Below are 19,376 nucleotides of genomic sequence, written 5' to 3'. Positions count from 1 at the left end.
AGTTGGTCTTGCTTTATAAACAGTAATCCTACTTCCATTACAAGTATTTTCCAACCACTGCACTGTGACTTATGTATGCCTTTATTGCAGCAATACAGTCTTTAAAATTATGAAGAATTAATGTACCAATTTACATAAGAGATGGCAACAATCAAAAACAACATATCAAAAAGTTATACTCCTTAGAGTCTAGAAAAAAAAAACATTTGTCACCATCCTCTTTTACTTATTTACTTATTTTTTTGTATTATATAAGCTTATCAATCTCTTTTGAAGTTGACTTTTCTAACCTAAAGTATTGATTTCAGGCCAGGGAATCATGGGTCATATCTGGCTTTAAAATTCAAATGGAATTCAAAAAATGTCTGACTGCTTCTAACATGATTACCTGATTTGTTACTTCTAAGGTATTGGGATTATAGGTAGTAATCGCATGGGTTCCAACTGAAAAGACACGCTTATACCTACAAAGAAAGACAAGGACTTAAATTTAGTCTTAAATAAATGAAACATTTTATAATAAAATATATGATATTAAACCAAAAGGGATATTTCAATAGAAATGTATCAGTTGATTAATGATAACTAAATATAGCTTAGTTTTATATTCCAAAAGTGTTATTGATATTAAAACCCACCTACCACCACTCATTCTACTGTGAGTGAAGGAACTAGTAAGATCCTTAAGCAGAGAATTAGGACCTTATGCAAGCTTGAGTTGTTAGTATACATGAAGTCAGCAAAATATTACCTAAGGATGCCAAGATTCTAAATGGGAAAATTTTATTAAAAACAACAATAACACTGCACACTACTAATTTTTTCAAAATATCCTTTCAACAAAACCATGATCCAAAGGTAGGAAAACCTATGGCCTGTAACTGGTAAGTCACAGCAATATTCTAGAATTTTAATCATTTGTATTTAAGCAAGTATCTACTACACTTAAGTGTTGCAATTTTATAGGAGTAGGAAACCTACACCATAGACAAGCAAGTTTCACTTCTCACTTCACTTTCTTCACTTAAAGTAACATATCTAAGGAGAAAAATCACTTCAATATCAATAATCCCTTATAAGAGGAATCCATAATGGCAAAAATAGAAACTGAAATAGAAAAACCTACTTAAAAATAGTTTTTTAAAAATAAAATACATAAAACATTGGCTAGTTTAGGAAAACACAAAAACAAAATTAAGAATATAAGAATTTATAATCACAGATACAGAAGAAATAATGATGTAACACTATGCAGAAAAATTTGCAAATTATGAACAAATCAACCCCTAAACAGAAGAATTCAAGAAAGCTGCAAAGAATTACAACCTACAAAAGCACCATGGCTCAAACAAGATGAACCTTAAAGAAACAGTTAAGTTGCATGCTCCTTAAGGTATTTCAGGAAATAGACTAAGGACAGTTACTCAATTCTTTTAGTGATACTAAAATCTGGTAAGACAACACAAAAAGACAAAAAAGATATACCAATTTTTAAAATAAATATTAACAATAAGAATCAAATAGCTCAGGAGGCCTGGGTGGCTTAGTCAGTTAAGTGTCTGCCTTTGGTTCATCATGATCTCCAGGTCCTGGGATGGAGACCCACATCCTGGGATCCTATCCCATGTCCTTCTTCCTGCTCAGCAAGGAGCCTGCTTCTTTCTCTTCTTCTGCCCCCGTCCTCCTCCCCCCCCCCCCCGCCTCTTGTGCTCTTTCTCTCTCAAATAAATAAAATGTTTAAAAAATATATTTAATTTTTTTTTTAATTTTAAAAAGATACGAAGTCCCTAACAGGGTGCCTTGGGTAGTTCAGTTGGTTAAGCATCTGCCTTTGCCTCAGGACATGATCCCAGATTCCTAGGACTAAGCCCTACATCAGCCCTCTTTGTTCAGCGGGGAGCCTGCTTCTCCCTCTCTCTCAGCCTGCTGCTCCCCGCACTGCTTGTACTCTGTCAAATAAACAAAATCTTTAAAAAAAAAAATCAAGTAGCTTATTAAAATAGTAGTACACCATGACCAAAAAAGATTCATTTTAGGAAAAGAGAGTTCAATTATTAGAAAAATCTATTAATATAATCAATCATATTTACTGAAGTATCTATTTGTATTTCAGTCAAGAGATTTTTAAATTACCAAAAATGGATGTTAAATACAATCAAAATGCCTTTTTGATATCTATGAAAATCATGTTTTTCTGCTTTAAACTACTAATACAGTAAAAAGATATACATGCCTTAAGCCAAAAGCCATGATCAGACTTGAGGGTAACACACTATAAGGATTTCCATTGAGATCAAGAGAGATCTTTCACAATTTAATTTTTCTATTTCCATCTTTTTCTAAATAGTGTATTATATGATAAAAATGAAGTTATTTCCATTTGGGAAAAAAAAGAAAATGATAAATTATATTAATCTTTGCCATATAGTCATTACAAAAGTATTGCCATATTACAAATGTTACAAATATTTCTTCCCTAATTTCACATGTCTAAAATAGAGTGGGAAATGATCTAAAGAGTGAAAAGCATCTTCTTCTAACATAAAAACATTCATTTGCTACCTTCTTAAGCTAGGTGAGGGTTGAGAGATTGCTTAAGTACCTGAAAATTAACCTAAACATCTAAAAAGTCTCAGAACTTCAGAGGTTTTTATCAATTAACAGGGACAAAGATCTTGTTGAATCACTATCTGCCTCAGAAGACTTCACAATGAAATCAAATATCTGACAGAAATGTGAATTCACAAATTCTAACGTTCAGAATCATCTGGAAAGTCATGATATAATACTGAAATGAAACTACAGAATTTGTTTATATTTTACGCATTGGGAGCAAAAGTAATAAGGATTAAATGCCTGAAATGTTCCTTTCCAATGTCAACTACTGTTGTCATACTCAAGGTCTTTTTTTTTTTTTTTTAATTTAAGATTTTATTTATTTCTGAGAGACACAGAGGGGGAGAGAGAGGTGAGAGAGAGAGATGCAGAGACATAGGCAGAGGGAAAGAGAAGCAGACTCCATGCAGGGAGCCCAACGTGGGACTCAATTCCGGACTCCAGTATGATACCCTGAGCTAAAGGCAGATGCTCAACCGCTGAGCCACCCAGGCGTCCCTCACACTCAAAGTCTTAAAGGATATCAGTTAAGAAGATATTCTTTTCAATTCTAAAGATATTCTTTTAAATTCTTTTAGATTTCTAAGAATTCTAAATTCTTATCAATTTCCTGGGACACCTGGGTGGTTCAGCGGTTTAGAGCCTGCCTTCGGCCCAGGGCATGATCCTGGAGTCCCAGGATGGAGTCCCACATCGGATTCCCTGCATGGAGCCTCCTTCTCCCTCTGCTTCTGTCTCTGCCTCTCTCTCTCTCATGAATAAATAAATAAAATCTTAAAAAAAAATAAAAATAAAAGTAAATAAAACTAATTTTCTCCACCCAACTAAAGGCCTTCTGAACATCTTTCTCATGTAACTTAGTTGTTTAGATCAGTGCTACACAAAAGAACTTTCTGTCTGATGAGGCAGCCATGAGCCGCATGTAGCTATTGAGCACTTGAAATGTGGCTAATGCAAGTGAATTTTAAATTTTCTTTATATTTAATTACTTTAAATTTAAATAGCCACAGCTACTTAGTGACTACCATAACCAGAGAGCATATTCTAGATCCTTCAGCAAAAGGATGCTGGAGTCAAGTGTCCATTAGGCCCAAAATACTGTCATGACTAGTAAACTCAGACCTATCATTCAGACAAAATACTGAGCTCTACAGCTTCCCTAAGAAGAAAGCTATAAGGAAATTCTTAAGAGAATTCTCTTCTATTCTCCTCTCTCCCCCTTCCATGAGAGTTCCCTCTACCTCTGTCCTCTAGAATGTGTGCCGTACTTCCCTTTAAGGATAGAACAAATACTTCTAGGTCATTAAAAACATTTTAAGAAGCCTTAAATCTTCAAAGATTACCTGTAAAGCCTCCTTGGATATCAAATTTAGAGATTAAAATCTGAATCACAGATATGGTGTGTTATATGGTGTGTTAGTCCCAACACCTACAAACGATTTTTTTTTTTGGTATCTTTTACTAAGTCACTAGTGTCCTTCATCATAAAGAACAAGGAGGGATTCCCCTAAGTGCAGTAATGTCTTCATTATCTTTGAAACTCTAACTCCTCTACATAGGACCCATCACTACATACAGCACATGCTCAGTGTCCATCAAATAGCTAAATAGACCAATCTATCCAATAATAAATCAACATGCATTCAAATCTATGACCTGTTCATTTACTCTTGCTTTTAAAACAGAATATGTCAGACAGCAACTAATTCCATACCAATTTTTACTCATAACCACTATATCAGGAAATGAAAAGGTGTTATTTTTATGAAAGACAGTACTCCCATTTTATTTATCTGCAAAGAGAAAATGCCATCTATAAATTATAATTGAATTTGCTGTTCTTATGGGTTTGAGATGAATGTGTTGGCTAATTCCTAAAAATATTCATACTAAAAGTTTTTTTAAAAAGTGGGGACACCTGGGTGGCTCAGTGGTTGAGCATCTGCCTTTGGCTCAGGTTGTGATCCCAGGCCCTGGGATGGAGTCTTGTATTAGGCTCTCTGTAGAGAGCCTGCTTCTTCCTCTGTGTCTCTGCTTCTATGTCTCTCACAAATAAATAAATCTTAAAAAAAAAAAAAAAAGAAAAGAAAAAAGAAAAAAGATTTTATTTATTTGACAGAGTACCAAAGAGTGTAAGCCGGGGGAGTAGGAGAGGGAGAAACAGGCTTCCCCACTGAGCAGGGAACTTGAGGGTGGGGCTCAACCCTAGGACTCTGGGATCATCACATAAGCCAAAAGCAGACGCTTAACCAACTAAGCCACCCAGGAGGTCCCTAAAAGTTCTTATAAAATATAACTATATTAAAACCAAATAACAAAAGGAATAAAGACTAAACAAAATGTACGTATGAGAAATTTATAACAGATGATGTCATATACATAATATGAAGAAACGTAAAAGCTAACACCTTTTTCGCCGAGAAATTAATATTCATTATTGACTTTACTTATTGCACTTGTTTCTGTTTTATTCAGAACTAAAGTTATACACATCATTAAATGTCTATAGGAATAGGCATTTTCTTCTCTCAAGTTTTTATAAATCATAGATTTATTCTAATAGGACAGCTTAATAAGTGATATAATTTACATTACCCATTAACTCTAATATTATAAATCAGGAAACTAAAGCTATTTAAATAAAAAACATATTTGAGGCACTTTATCTGGGGCATTTTGCTCCCATAACAACTAGTAGTACAGATAAGAACAAGTAAAAAGGTGCTAATGATACTGCTGATAGAAGACCTGAGCTCAGATCAAATAAGCCACCCAGGTGTCCCTATGTTATGCCATTTTTAAATTTTATAGTCCTTATAAATATTGCTTTCCTTTTTATGACATGACTTTTTTCCTACGGCAATTTTTTTTTAGGGAAAAACCCTAATGTATTAAATCAGATATCGTATTAAGTATAACCATAGATCAACCTAGTATTAAACAAGGATATATCAGAGCTAGGTTCAAGGACATGGCAGTGAATGAAGGAGTCCAGTCCCTCAAAGACCCAGTTTCTTCCCAATATTTTTTTAAATTATTAAGAGAGGAAGAGAGAGAGAGGAAAGGAGAGGGGGTGAGAAGAAGGAAAGAGAGAGAGAATCTTAAGCAGACTCCACGCCCAGCACAGGCTTGATCTCACAACTCTTACATCATATCCTGAGTTTATACCAAGAGTCTGGCCACCCAGCTGCCCCTCCCAACCTTTTATTATTAAATTAACTAATTCAAACAACTGAAATGAACTTTAAAGCAGTTAAGAGATAATATACTTGTCATTGTTTGAAAGTTAATTCCAGACTTGAATACTCTTAACTAGAATGTATCAATTAGACACACACAATAGTGTCAATGGACACTCCAAAAATATTGACCACCATCACAATATTCTTCTGCACAAGATTTCACTACCATTCAACTCTCTCAAAATAGAGAAAATTCAGTATTACTTTCTTTTTGTAAAGTACAGACAAAGCTTGTGTTTACTATAGAATAATGTTTTTCAAGTTTCTTGAGGTCATAAAACCTTTGTATATTAAAGTTAAGAACCTCAATTCTTTCAGGAGATAGTCTATGCAATAGGCTTCAAATAACCCAAACAATCAGAGTTGAAAGCTTTTATGCTACCTAGCCTAGTCCCCAGAACATACAGCTTGAACCTTTGGAATACCCTGATCAAAGCTGGCTAGATTTTAATTGTTCATTACTGGTGCAAGAGAACCAACTCACCTTCCTTAAGAGTAATTCTATTTATTTCCAGTACTGCAGATACTGACCATTGTTTCTTAGAATTAAGCCAATATTTACTTTCTTACAATTTTCACCCTCTGGTTCAAGTTCTGTCTTTCAGCTTCACATAGGATATAATAATTTTTCTGCCAACCAGACTTTCACTTTGAAACCTCTTTCCTAAGCTGAACACCCTAGTTCCTTCGATCATTTTTATTTTTATTTTTTTTAAAGATTTATTTATTTATAATAAACATAGAGAGAGAGACAGACAGACAGACAGACACAGGAGGAGGGAGCAGGCTCCATGCCGGGAGCCCGACGCGGGACTTGATCCCGGGACTCCAGGATCACGCCCTGGGCCAAAGGCAGGCGCCAAACTGCCGAGCCACCCAGGGATCCCTCCTTCGATCATTTTAAAATAAGTTTTGGCTACCAATTTCTAAGAAGCTGTTAGTATTCTCATAGAATCTAGGGTTTTTCCTTTTACTACTAAAAGCTTCACAATCCAGGTATTTGAATTAGAATTTTAGTCCATGAAATAATGAAATTAAGGCTAACTGAAACACAAGGTTTCTCAGAGAGGAGATCAATGGTAAGCAATACTGAAGGAGGAACTACAGCTTATAATTAAACCCACCAGCTCTGGAGTCACTGCCTTTGTTCAAACACTGAACTATTCACTTTCTATGTATCCTCTGATAATTTGCTTAATCTCTTCAAGCTTCAGCTTCTCCATCTGAAAGATGTGGAATGAATACATACACACACACACACACAGACCTCATAATGTGAAGATTAAAAGAAATAATCCATGTAAAGTATTTGTCACTTGTTTATAATGGTAAATGTTAGCTATTCTTATTGCTATTATTCTGCTGATTAAGTAACAGGGGGGAGGGGTTCAAAACTCCAACAGAGCCATTGAATTAATTATAATTAGTATCATTATGTTTCCAGTAACCATGACTACTAAATTTATACTTAATACAGAGAAGAAAATTAATGGGCAAAGTGATCATTCCTATGCCTATAATACCAGGATACTCTGATTCTGGTCAAATTCCAATTGAAAGAGTAGTTTCACCTGAGATGGCTCACTTACATCAGAAGTTATACTCCTCAGAAAAGAGAAAGGCATATATAGTACATACTCCCTCTGCAAATATCCCAATAACTCAGTAAGAAAATGTTCCGTTTCTTTCAGAAGAAATAAAGCACATCCCATGAAATGTAAGGGCTTAATTTCATGATACAAGGTCTGTATTTTTTTCCAGCTGAGTTAAAGCTATTTTTTTTTTAATACTCTCAATTTTTAGAGTAGTTTTAAGTTCACAGCAAGATTAGGAAGGTACAGATTTCCCAAATACTCCTTGACCCTATCCATGCAGTCTCCCTCATTACCAACATCCTCCACTCACCACAGTGGTACATCTATTTGTTATAACTGCTGAACCTACATTGACACATTTTCAACCCAAGTCAAGTTTACATTAAGGTTCACTCTTGGTGTTGCCCATTCTATGGGTCTGGACAAATATAAAATGACATGTATCCACCATTACAGTATCATACAGAGTAAGTTTCACTGCCCTAAAAATCCTCTGTGCTCCACTTTTTTCCCTCCCTCCCCTCTGAAACCTTGGCAGCCACTCATCTTTTTACTGCTCCAAAGTTCTACGCCTTTTCTACAATGTCATATAGTTGGAATTATATAGTATACAATCTTTTCAGACTGCTTCTGTCACTTATAATATGCACTTAAGTTTCTTTCATAGCTTTCCTACCTTGATGGTTGATTTCATTTTAGCACTGAATAATATTCATTGTCTGCATGTAATACAGTTTATCCATGCATTCATTTACTGGAGGACTTCTTGGTTGTTTCCAAGTTTTGGTAATTACGATTAAAGGTGTTATAAGCATCTGTGTGCAGGTTTTTGGGTGGATGTTTTCAACACAAAAGTTTTTGTGTAAGTTTTCAACTCTTTTGGGTAAATACTATAGAGTGTGATTGCTGGATCATATGGTAAGAGGACGTTGAGTTTTGTAAGAAACCACCAAAAGGTCTTCCAAAGTGGTTATACCATTTTGCATTCCCACCAGCAAATGATTAGAGTTCCCTTTGCTCTACACCCTCATCACCAGCATTTGTGTTGCTGTCAATGTTCTGGATTTTGGCCAATCCATTAAATGTGCAGTAGTATCTCTATATTTGCATTTCCCTGATGACTGATGATGTGAAACATTTTTTTCATGTGTTTATTTGCCATCTGTATTTCTTTGGTGAGATTCTTGCCAAAGTCTTTGGCTCATTTTTTTAGTTGAGTTGTCTGTTTTCTTACTGTTGAGTTTTAAGGGTTCTTTGTATACTTTGAATAGTCCTTTATCAAATGTCTTTTTTTTTTTTTTTCAAATGTCTTTTACAAATATTTTCTCCCACCTTGTTTTTACATTCTCTTGACAGTGTCTTTCGCAGAGCAGAAGTTTTAAAATTTTAATGAAGTCTGCTTTACCAATTCATTTTTTCATGGGCTGCATCTCTGGTGTTGTATTGAAAAAGTAATCATCAAACCCAAGAGCCATCTAGATTTTCTCCCATGTTATCTTTTAAGACTTTTGTGTTTCACACTAGGTCAGTGATCAGTTTTGAGTTAATTTTTGTGAAAAGTTTAAAGTCTGTGCCTAGAGTCTTTGTTTGTTTGTTTTTGCATGTACATGTCCAAGTAATCAGCATCATTTGTTGAAAAGACTACCTTCGCTCCTGGAGCTAGCTTCTAATACAACACTACGTGTAAAATATAAAATTCCTATCAAGCAAATGCATTACTATTTCCACTTTTGGATGACAAATGTTCAAATCCCAGATTGCGTGATAATAAGCACAAAGAATTATAAAAGAAAACACAAAAACAGTTCAGGATGGGACTCAACTGAGGTTTAGAGGCTGGCAGGGTCAAGAACTAGATCAATAAAGCAGGGTAAAAAACCCTCAGGATTTCTAGGATTATCAGAGTTGGTGAGATCTATAAATACCAGATGGCTAAAGAGAAGAGTATCTCTTATGTTGCAGGATTCTATTTCTACACATAAGAAAGGTTATCAGAAATTTGCCAGCTTTACTTTCAGCCAACTTTCCTCTCAATTTCCTGTATCTAGTCATTACAGTGACTATATATGAATGTCATAAACACCTGCCATTTAATAGACTGATTACCATATATCCATCCCAAGGTATTAGAACCTAGTTCAGATACTAAAATAGTACTTTTAAATTCAGAGCATTTGCTACAATTAATGTATGCAAATATCAAAGTGATGCACAAGTAGATTTTACTTGTAATTTCCACCCAGAAAAAACTAAAAACCTGTACTTCAAAAATCACCCTAAAGGGATGCCTGGGTGGCTCAGCAGTTAAGTGTCTGCCTTTGGCTCAGGGCATGATCCTGGAGTCCCGGAATCGAGCCCTACATCGGGCTCCCTTCATGGAGCCTGCTTCTCCCTCTGCCTATGTCTCTGCCTATCTCTCTCTCTCTGTCTCTCATGAATAAATAAAATCTTAATAAAATAAATAAAAATCACCCTAAAGTTTCTCTAAGTGAATCTGCACTTCCGCTTTAATTGAAATATGTGCATCCTCCTTCTTATTAGAAATGGTTTGCTTAGACCAAAAAGGAAACTACGCTCCTTCATGAAAGAAAAGCGCTTTTTACTGCTGAAAGCTATTCCCCCTTCTTGGTCCTTCCAGAGCAAACATATAGTTAGGTACTTTGCTTGGGGGAACATGATAACCATAGGAGAAAAGGCTACTTGTCAGCCAAGGAGACTACACTAACCATAAATAGACCTGAATTAATAAGAGCATGGAGTAGTGGCTGCAAAATAAGACCCGTGAAAACTATTACAAAGGTAACATGAAATAGGTCACATGAATATCTCAAGAGAAATATGTAAAGTGGTTATTCTTTAATTTAGATGTATGTAAATATACATATTTAACTTAAGACATATATTTTTAATTTAGACATACATAAAAAGAAAAATACTTATTCATCCTTGCTGGCACTATCAATAATGTTTTTCTCAATGTCGGGCCTGGGTTAGCAGTATGTATACAGGCACAAAATCACTTAAAACCGAGGCCTTAAATCCCCAAAATCACACATAAAATCTGTTGTAGACAGACTTGTTTCTAGAGAAAGGGTTCAACGAACAATTCTAAAACAACACAATTGGGACGCCTGGGTGGCTCAGTGGTTTGGCACCTGCCTTTGGCCCAGGGCATGACTCTGGAGACCCGCGATCGAGTCCCACGTTAGGCTCCCTGTATGGAGCCTGCTTCTCTCTCTGCCTGTGTCTCTGCCTCTCTCTCTGTATCTCTCATTAATAAATAAATACAATCTTAAAAAAAATAAATAAAACAACATTTTTTTTAAGGTTTCATTTATTCACAGAGACAGAGAGAGAGGGGCAGAGACACAGGCAGAGGGAGAAGCAGGCTCCATACAGGAAGCCTGACGTGGGACTCGATCCCGGGTCTCCAGGACCATACCCCAGGCTGCAGGCGGCACTAAACTGCTGCGCCACTGGGGCTGCCCAAAACAACACAATTTTTAATGTTAGCCATTTGTTTTTTACATTAAGATGATGAGGAATGCTTTAAAATTAGATTAGAATCAGCCACATAAAATATGTAAGTGTAATAAAAATTTGAGTGCCACATAATAATGTACATGATTAATGAAATAACTATCCCTCTCTGGAAAGGAAAGATCTTTTAAGAAGTTAAAAACTTCAAGGTGTCACTAAAAACAAAATACTGCTGAAACAAAATTTTTTTTTGAAACAAATTTTAAAAGATGTAAATAAATGGAAATATTCCGCACATGGATCAAAAGTCTCATTACTGTTATGGCAGCAATACTCCCCTATTTGATCCACACATTTAACATAATCCCTATCAAAATCCCAGCTGCTTTTTTTGTAAAATTGACTAGCTAACTCTAAAATTCTTATGGAGATGCAAGAGACCCGGAATAGTCAAATCTTGAAAATGAACAAAAGTGAATTTCAAACTTCCTAGTTTTATTTTTATTTTATTTTTTTAAAAGATTTTTAAATTTTATTTATTCATGAGAAACACAGAGAGAGAGAGAGAGAGAGAGAGAGAGAGGGAGGGAGGGAGAGTCAGAGACACAGGCAGAGAGGGAGAAACAGGCTCCATGCAGGGAGCCTGACGTGGGACTGGATCCTGGGTCTCCAGGATCACACCCCGGGCTGAAGGCAGCGCTAAACCACTGAGCCACTGGGGCTGTCCCCCTAGTTTTAAAACTTAGTACGAAGCTAAACTAATCAAGACGGTATAGTTCTGGTATAAGGCCAGGCATATAAATTAATGGAACAAAATTGGCAGTTCACAAATAAACCTTTACATTTATGGCCTATTATTTTTTACCAGAGTCCCAAAACAATTTAATAGGGAAAGAATAATCTTTTCAACAAATGGTGCTGGGACAACTGGATATCCACATGCAAAAAGAATGAAATTGGATCTCTATTTCACACTATATACAAAATTTAACCCAAAATCAAAGCTATAACATTTTTAGAATATAGGAGTAAATCTTTGAGACCTTGGATTAAGTAATGGCTTCTTAGATATGACACCAAAAGCACAAGTAGCAAAAGAAAAAGATAAACTGGATTTCGTCAAAATCAAAAACCTTGTGCTTCAGGTGATAACCATTAAAAAGGTAAAAAGACAACCCACAAAATAGCAGAAAATATCTGCAAATCATATGTCTGATAAGCAACTTGTATTCAGAATATATAATGAACTCTCACAACTCAACAAAAGGATGAGTAACCCAAATAAAAAAAATGGGTAAGTGATTTGAATACAGACTTTATGAAAAATATACAAATGGTCAACAAAGAAATAAAAAGATATTCAACATCTAGTCATCAGGGAAATGCAAATTAAAACCACAAGTGGTGCCTGGGTGGTTTAGCTGGTTAAGTGTCCAACTCTTGGTTTCAGCTCAGGTCATGAGTTCATGGGTTGTGGGATTGAGCCCCACCCTCAGACTCCACACTTATCAGGGAATCTGCTGAGGATTGAGGATTCTCTCCTTCTGCCCCTCCCTCCACTCACGCACACGCATGCTTACTCTCTCTCAAAAAATAAATTTAAAAAATAAATAAATAAATAAATAAATAAATAAATAAATAAATAAGATAACAACCACTTCATATCCACTAGGATAGCTAAAATAAAAAAAGACAATGACACATATTGGTATGGACATGGAGAAACTGGACTCCTCATACAGTGATAGAAGGATTGTGAAATGCTTCAGTCACTTGGAAAAGCTTGGCTGTTCCTCAAAAAGTTAAATGTAGAGTTATAACTATATATAACTCCATATAAGAATTCCACTCCCAGGTATGTACCCAAGAGACTTGGAAATACACATTCACCCTAAGGTTAAACAAAAACATTTACAGCAGCATTATTCATAATAGTAAAAAAGTGGAAACAATACAAATGTTCATCAACTGATGAATGGATAAACAAAATGTGGCAAATCCATACAATAGGATACTACTTGGCAATAAAAAGAAATGCACAAGCTACAATATTGATGAGCCTTAAAAACATGCTACGTGAAAGAAGACAGTCACAAAAGAGCCCATACTATACGATGCCATTCATGAGATGTCCTAAATAAGCAAATCCTGGGGCACCTGGATGGTGCAGTGGATTGAACATCTGACTCTTGGTTTTGGCTCAGGTCATGAAATCAGGATCATGAGATCAAGCCCACCATGTTGGGCTCCGTGTTCAGTGCAAAGTCTGCTTCAGATTCTCTCTCCCTCTTCTTTTGCATCTCCCCTCCCTGTGCTAGTATACATATGCACTTGTACTCTCTCAAAATAAATAAATCTTAAAAAAAAAAAAAAAAAAAAAAAGCAGATCCTGTGACAGAAAGTAGATTATGGGCTGCCAGGTGCTAGGAAGATGGGGAAAAAAAAGAATTGCTAATATTATTAGATTAGATTTTTGGGGAAGTGATGAAAGTGTTCCAAAAATGGTTAGTGGTGACAGTTCACTACTCTACTGAATACATTAAAAAGCACTGAATGGTACACTTTAAAAAGTAAATTTTATGTTTTGTAAATTTTATCTCAATAAAGATGTTATAAAAATAAGGTTCAAGGTGTCAATGATGGAGGCAAGGAATTGTGCTGAGAGCACATAAACAGTTCTGCTCCAAAAAACAAACAAACAAACAAACAAAAAAAACCAAACAGTTCTGCTCCAAATTGTTACAAAAGAAAGAAAAGAGGACTGTCTTTAGTCTTAGTCACAACTTTCCTTAGAATATAAGAAAATTTCCCGGAGATCACAATTACTGACAAGCTAACAAAACAAAAAGTATTCAGGGGACGCCTGGATGGCTCAGCAGTTGAGCGTCTGCCTTTGGCTCGGGGTGTAATCCCACGGTCCTGGGATCCGAGTTCCACATTGGGGCTCCCTGCATGGGGCCTACGCCTCCCTCTGCCTATGTCTCTGCCCCTCTCTCTGTGTCTCTCATGAACAAATAAATAAAATTTAAAAAACAAACAAAAAAACCCAAAAAGTATTCAGCAAGCTTGTTCTTTAGAATTAGAACAATGCATCAATATGTAATACTTGTATTAAAAAAATAGAAGTTATAGTATGATGACCAGAGTAATTTACCACTTGGGGAAAAAATAAAAATCATTTCAATATGTAATTTTTTTAAGGTTTACGCAAAGAACCAAAGAGACTCACACTACCCTGGGTATATTAATTTTCTAACTTTTCTCATTGAAATTAAATGAAGAAAAAATTTCAAGACAAATATTCTACAAGTGTAACAGTTATGCTCCCTAATTTAGGAGCTCGTACAATTGAGTTATTAAAAGGAAACAAACACTATCTTTCAAAATTATAGTCAGTTTGCTAATGCAAACCAGAAACACTACAGAATTCAGATGTTGCACCATTCTAAGAAGTTACTACACTATTACCTAAAAGATGAAAAGTTCAGAAAAAGATCTAAAGTTACTGGCTTTGTGTACATGGCATGGTTTATCCAAGGCCTGATTTGGAATAATGTGGCCACCTATTTGTCAAAGTGTGGGACACTCATTTTACTTATCACTACTTAAAAGGATTAGAGAGGAAACTTTTTTTGGTAATGATCAGTATGTGCCATTCACTGAATACTCAATGTATTTAAGGCAAGATTTAAAAACTTTCACATGTTCCATGTCCTCACAACAATCTGAGGGATAGGAATTATTACTGGTTTTACAAAAAGGAAACATAGGCATCAACATCTTGGTCTGACCAGGCAGGCTACTAAAAACTATCACTGCCTCTCCCAAGGAAAAGATAAGATCAAACTCATTGTTTTTTTAAAGATTTTATTTACTTATTTGAGAGAGAGAGAGAGAGAGAGAGAGAGAAAGCACAAGCAGGGGAAGGGGCAGAGAGAGAGAAGCAAGCTCCCCACTGAGCAGGAAGCTCAGGGCTCCATCCCAGGGCTTGATCCCAAGAATCTGGGATCATGACCTGAGCCAAAGGCAGAAACTTAAGCAACTGAGCCACCCAGGTGCCTCAGATCAAACCCAATTTTTAAAAATCATTATAGGACTAAAGAAAGATTATAAAAGGCACTATATATTAGCATATTTTCTCTGACAGTCAAATCGACATGCAAATGCACCCATCACACACGGTTTAGTCTCTGGGCAATAAAGCTGTGGAATTAATACTCTGCCATTACTATATAATCCAATCATTAATTGACAGCATCCAAGAAGGTAGATAAATGGTCTGTTTTCCTTTTGTTACTTTTAATTCTTACCCACTCCTTAAGACAGACACAGAACACCGGAAATGTCAAAAGAAAAAAAGAACAATAATTTATTCCAAGTGTAGCATTTGCATTTAAAATATGCACATATGCTTTTCAGAAGAGAAGGGCTGAATGGCATAATTGAGCTGTGTGGTACTACTCAAGATATTGAAAGTTATGTTTCAAATGATACTTCACAGAAGCACAGAAAAATAAAACCAACAGAAATACTTACTTTCCCCTCCATGAATGTTTTGTTGTATAGAAACATGCCAAATCTTTGTTTTCCCTAATTATGTTCATTTTGTGCCGAAACCTGGAAGATAAAAATATGGCTGGATTTAGTACAGTTATCCTTCGAGTTTTTCCTTAATTTCCCATCCATACTTCCAGAGCCTGCCATATAGTACTGATTTTAAGGAACAAATTCTTCCATGAAACCATAAGATTTTAGTGGACAGGCACTGGTCTGTTCACCTTGCTGCCATAGACTTTAGCACACCATATTGTGATTATCTGCTCCCCTCCACTACACTGAGTTTCTTAAGGACAAGAATTGTCCTCAACATTCCAAAAACAAAGAATCTAATAAGAAATGTTTAAGTAAATGAATCTTTAACTCTCACATTACCAAAAAAAAAGGCTTGACACAATATCAGCACCTAAAAATCGGCCAAGTATCAAACCAATTCCAAAAGGTTTTTGTTGAGCTACTGTCAGTAGTCACTGTTACTTTAAAGGACACCCACTATAAATACAATTTAACTTAAAAAGAGCAACATTTTCATTACAAAAGTAATGCATGTCCATAGTAAAAAATCTAAAATGCTCATAAAGGAAATTCTAGCATGCAAAGTATTCATTCTAGCCTCCCTTCTTCTATTTAGAATTAGTTTTTAAAAAACAAAATTAAGATTGTCAATTGTACTGCTTAAGCCTATTTTCACACAATATTAATCATCTTCTGTGGAATTAAATATTCTTTGAGAAAGTGATTTTTTAAGGCTATATGGTATTCCATTGTATGAATATATACTAGAACAATGCTACTTAAGGTGTAACTGCAAACATCAAGCTAAGTACAGAAACTGACAGTAAGTGTTTAGAAACCTTTATAGCAGTTTGGTGAGTGAATTCCTCTGGTTGAAGAGTATATAGACCAAACAGTTCAGGACTCTGAACTTGTGTGATGAATCACATGGTAATAGCTTACTACCAGAGGGACAATGTCACATGTTATCTTTTAAAATTAGTTTACTGACTGTAGCCCAGAAGTGTATGAAATCCAGAACCCACTTACTTCATGAAAAAAATTAAATTTAGCTAATTGTACAGGATAAATATTTGAACTGTTTACTAATGAAAAGACTGATAAATGTTGAAAATGCTACATAATTTGTTTCATACTGCATAAAAGCTAAAAATGAATAGGTCATTTATTTCTTCTTTTGTGACTTGACTATCTCTCCCTACCCTTAATTAGAAACCTACTTTAAAAAATATCGGATACTTGGGACGCCTGGGTGGCTTAGATGTTGAGCGTCTGCCTATGGCTCAGGGTGAGATCCTAGGGTCCTAGGATCGAGTCCAACATCAAGCTCCTCAAGGGGAGCCTGCTTCTCCCTCTGCCTATGTCTCTGCCTCTCTCTGTGTGTCTTTCATGAATAAATAAATAAAATCTTAAAAAAAAAATATTGGATACATACCAAAGTGTCAATGCACACCAAATAGTTGGAATTATGGTTCCAACCATATTATGGTTCACACCGGTCTAATTTTTTTTGGTCTAATTTTTTTAATCAGCAAGTATTTTTTTTTAAATTTGAATAAAACTATTTTCATTTAAAAACATTTTTATAACAGCTTTTTGAGATGTAATTCACACACCATAGAATTCACCCTTAAGTGTACAATTCAGAGGTTTTTAGTATGTTCAGATTTTTACAACCGATACTGTTTTACAACATTTTTGTCACCCCAAAAAGAAATCCTGTTAGAGGAGTCACTCCTCTTTCCCACTCACTCCCAGCCCCTGGCAACCACTAATCTACTTTCTCTTACTATGGATTTGCCTATTTTAGACATGTCATATCAATGAATCCTACAAAATGTGTTCTCTGTGACTGCCTTCTTTCATTTAGCATGACATTTTCAGAGTTCATCCATACAGTGGCATGGATTCATTTCCTTCTATTGTATAGATATACCAAATTTGTTTATCAGTTGAGAGTCATTCGTGTTGCTTCTACTTTTTGGTTATTATGAATCATGCTGCTACAAATATTTGTACGAATACGTTTTTCTCTGGAGTATATATATACCTGCCTGGCAAAAACATTTTAAGACACCTCTATTTTGAAATTGCTTTATTTCTACTACTTGTTTTTGTATCAGCAAAGTGGCAAGGGCCTCTATACTCTTATGTAGAATACTCTTCCCCTACCTACATAGCTCACATGTCCTTCAAATCTGCATTCAAATGGCACTTTCATGAGGCCTACCCTAACTATCCTGTTATAAATTGTCATCACTTTCCTCATTCTACACTTTCAATTCCCTCTGACTCTGCTTATTTTTCCTCTATGGCACCTTTCATTGTCTAATGTGTAATCTATTATCTCTCTAATCCTGCTACTGTATCCAGAGAGAAGCATTTTTGTTTATTAAGCTCATTTATATGTGTGTGTATATATACACACACACACAAACACACACACATCCCTAGAGCCTACAAGAGTGCCTGACACAAAACAGGTGCTCAATGCGTATTTGAGTGAATAAATGAAATGCAGCAATCCCATGGGAAATTCTGATGTCCATTTTATACTTCATGTTCTAACAAGTACTCTTTTTTTTTTTTACAAGTACTCTTAAGATTTTGTCAAATCTTCTGAAAAAGCATCAACTCATGCTCCGAGGAATAAGAGAACCACAAGTAAGAGCAAGGTTAGGGAAACCTTTACTGTTACTAGAGAGGAAATTACAGTCAACTGACATCTTCCTACTAGTGTGTATGGAGACAGCTAAATATAGTCCTGACAGTTGGTGCGTTTTGTTTGTTTTTTTCCTGGATTGTGTATCTAAGATGAAATAGACAGCCAATAAGACTTCTTAAAACCAGCAACATTTTCCCTGCCTTCTAAATCATTTGCAGTAAATGATATTGCTGAAAAGAAACTTAGGTAGGATCTCTAGAATACGCCAAAATAATAAAAAATATAGGTCTACAGATGTTATCTTTCCATTAGATATACTACAACTGAAGATTGGAATAAGAGAATAAAAAAGGAGGATAAAAAAGGCAATGGCTGATATTAAGAGTGAAGTTTGGATTGCTAGTCCATAACTTATGATATCTGAATGATAGACTCTGTACCAAGACCTATCTTAGAAAAACTGATAAGAAAATGTACTTGAGTGAAGATACCATTAAAAAACTTTAAATTTAAAATGGAAGTGAGAGAAAAATAGTAAAGACATAAAATGATAGCCCCAAAGAACTTAAAACATGACCCAGGAGGGTGATAAAAACCCTGAAGATGACTTCATAGGTATCACTGATTTGGGGGAATATGTAACTCAAATGGATCTTTTATTTATTTTTTTGTTTAAAGATTTATTAATGAGAGACACACACACAGAGAGAGAGAGAGAGACAGAGACAGAGACACAGTCAGAAGGAGAAGCAGGTTCCATGCAGGGAGCCCAACGTGGGACTCGATCCTGGGACTCCAGGATCACGCCCTGGGCCGAAGACAGGTGCTAAACCGCTGAGCCACCCAGGGATCCCCTCAAATGGATCTTTTAGTAGGGGAAATAAAACAAGTTTATATCAAGAATGCTTATCTACAACTTTCTGAAGACCTAGGAACTTGGTGGTGATTGAAAGCAGCACCAAACTCTAGAGATTTCTTAGGATAGATCAAAGAAGGAAGGAAGAAAAGACCTAACATACACATTAATTATTAAACTAACAGAAGATATACAAATGGCCAACAGGTATATAAAAAGATGTTTGATGTCACTATCAGAGAAATGCAACTCAAAAGTATGAGAGGGGGTGCCTGGGACTCTCGATCTCGGGGTTGTGAGTTCAAAGCCCTCATTTGGTGTGGAGATTACCAAAATATAAATATTTATAT

The 19,376-nt window shown here is 35.5% G+C and overlaps 1 protein-coding gene across 5 annotated transcripts in view; it reads right to left on the bottom strand.

The window, feature by feature from the left end:
* The window catches only part of DNAJC13 (DnaJ heat shock protein family (Hsp40) member C13), a 117,826-nt gene that overhangs the window by 83,088 nt on the left and 15,362 nt on the right, over nt 1-19,376 (bottom strand). For all 5 annotated transcript variants that reach the window (XM_038570856.1, XM_038570855.1, XM_038570860.1 and 2 more), the window contains 2 exons: nt 15,470-15,550; nt 389-464 (listed from right to left, as the gene is read on the bottom strand). In XM_038570856.1, the coding sequence (XP_038426784.1) occupies nt 389-464; nt 15,470-15,537 (144 nt within the window). In that variant the 5' untranslated portion in view covers nt 15,538-15,550. The remainder of the gene's footprint in view (nt 1-388; nt 465-15,469; nt 15,551-19,376) is intronic.

Source organism: Canis lupus, chromosome 23, assembly GCF_011100685.1.
Source record: "Canis lupus familiaris isolate Mischka breed German Shepherd chromosome 23, alternate assembly UU_Cfam_GSD_1.0, whole genome shotgun sequence".
Taxonomy (NCBI): Eukaryota; Metazoa; Chordata; class Mammalia; order Carnivora; family Canidae; genus Canis; species Canis lupus.
This window is presented reverse-complemented; position numbering and strand designations above follow the sequence as displayed.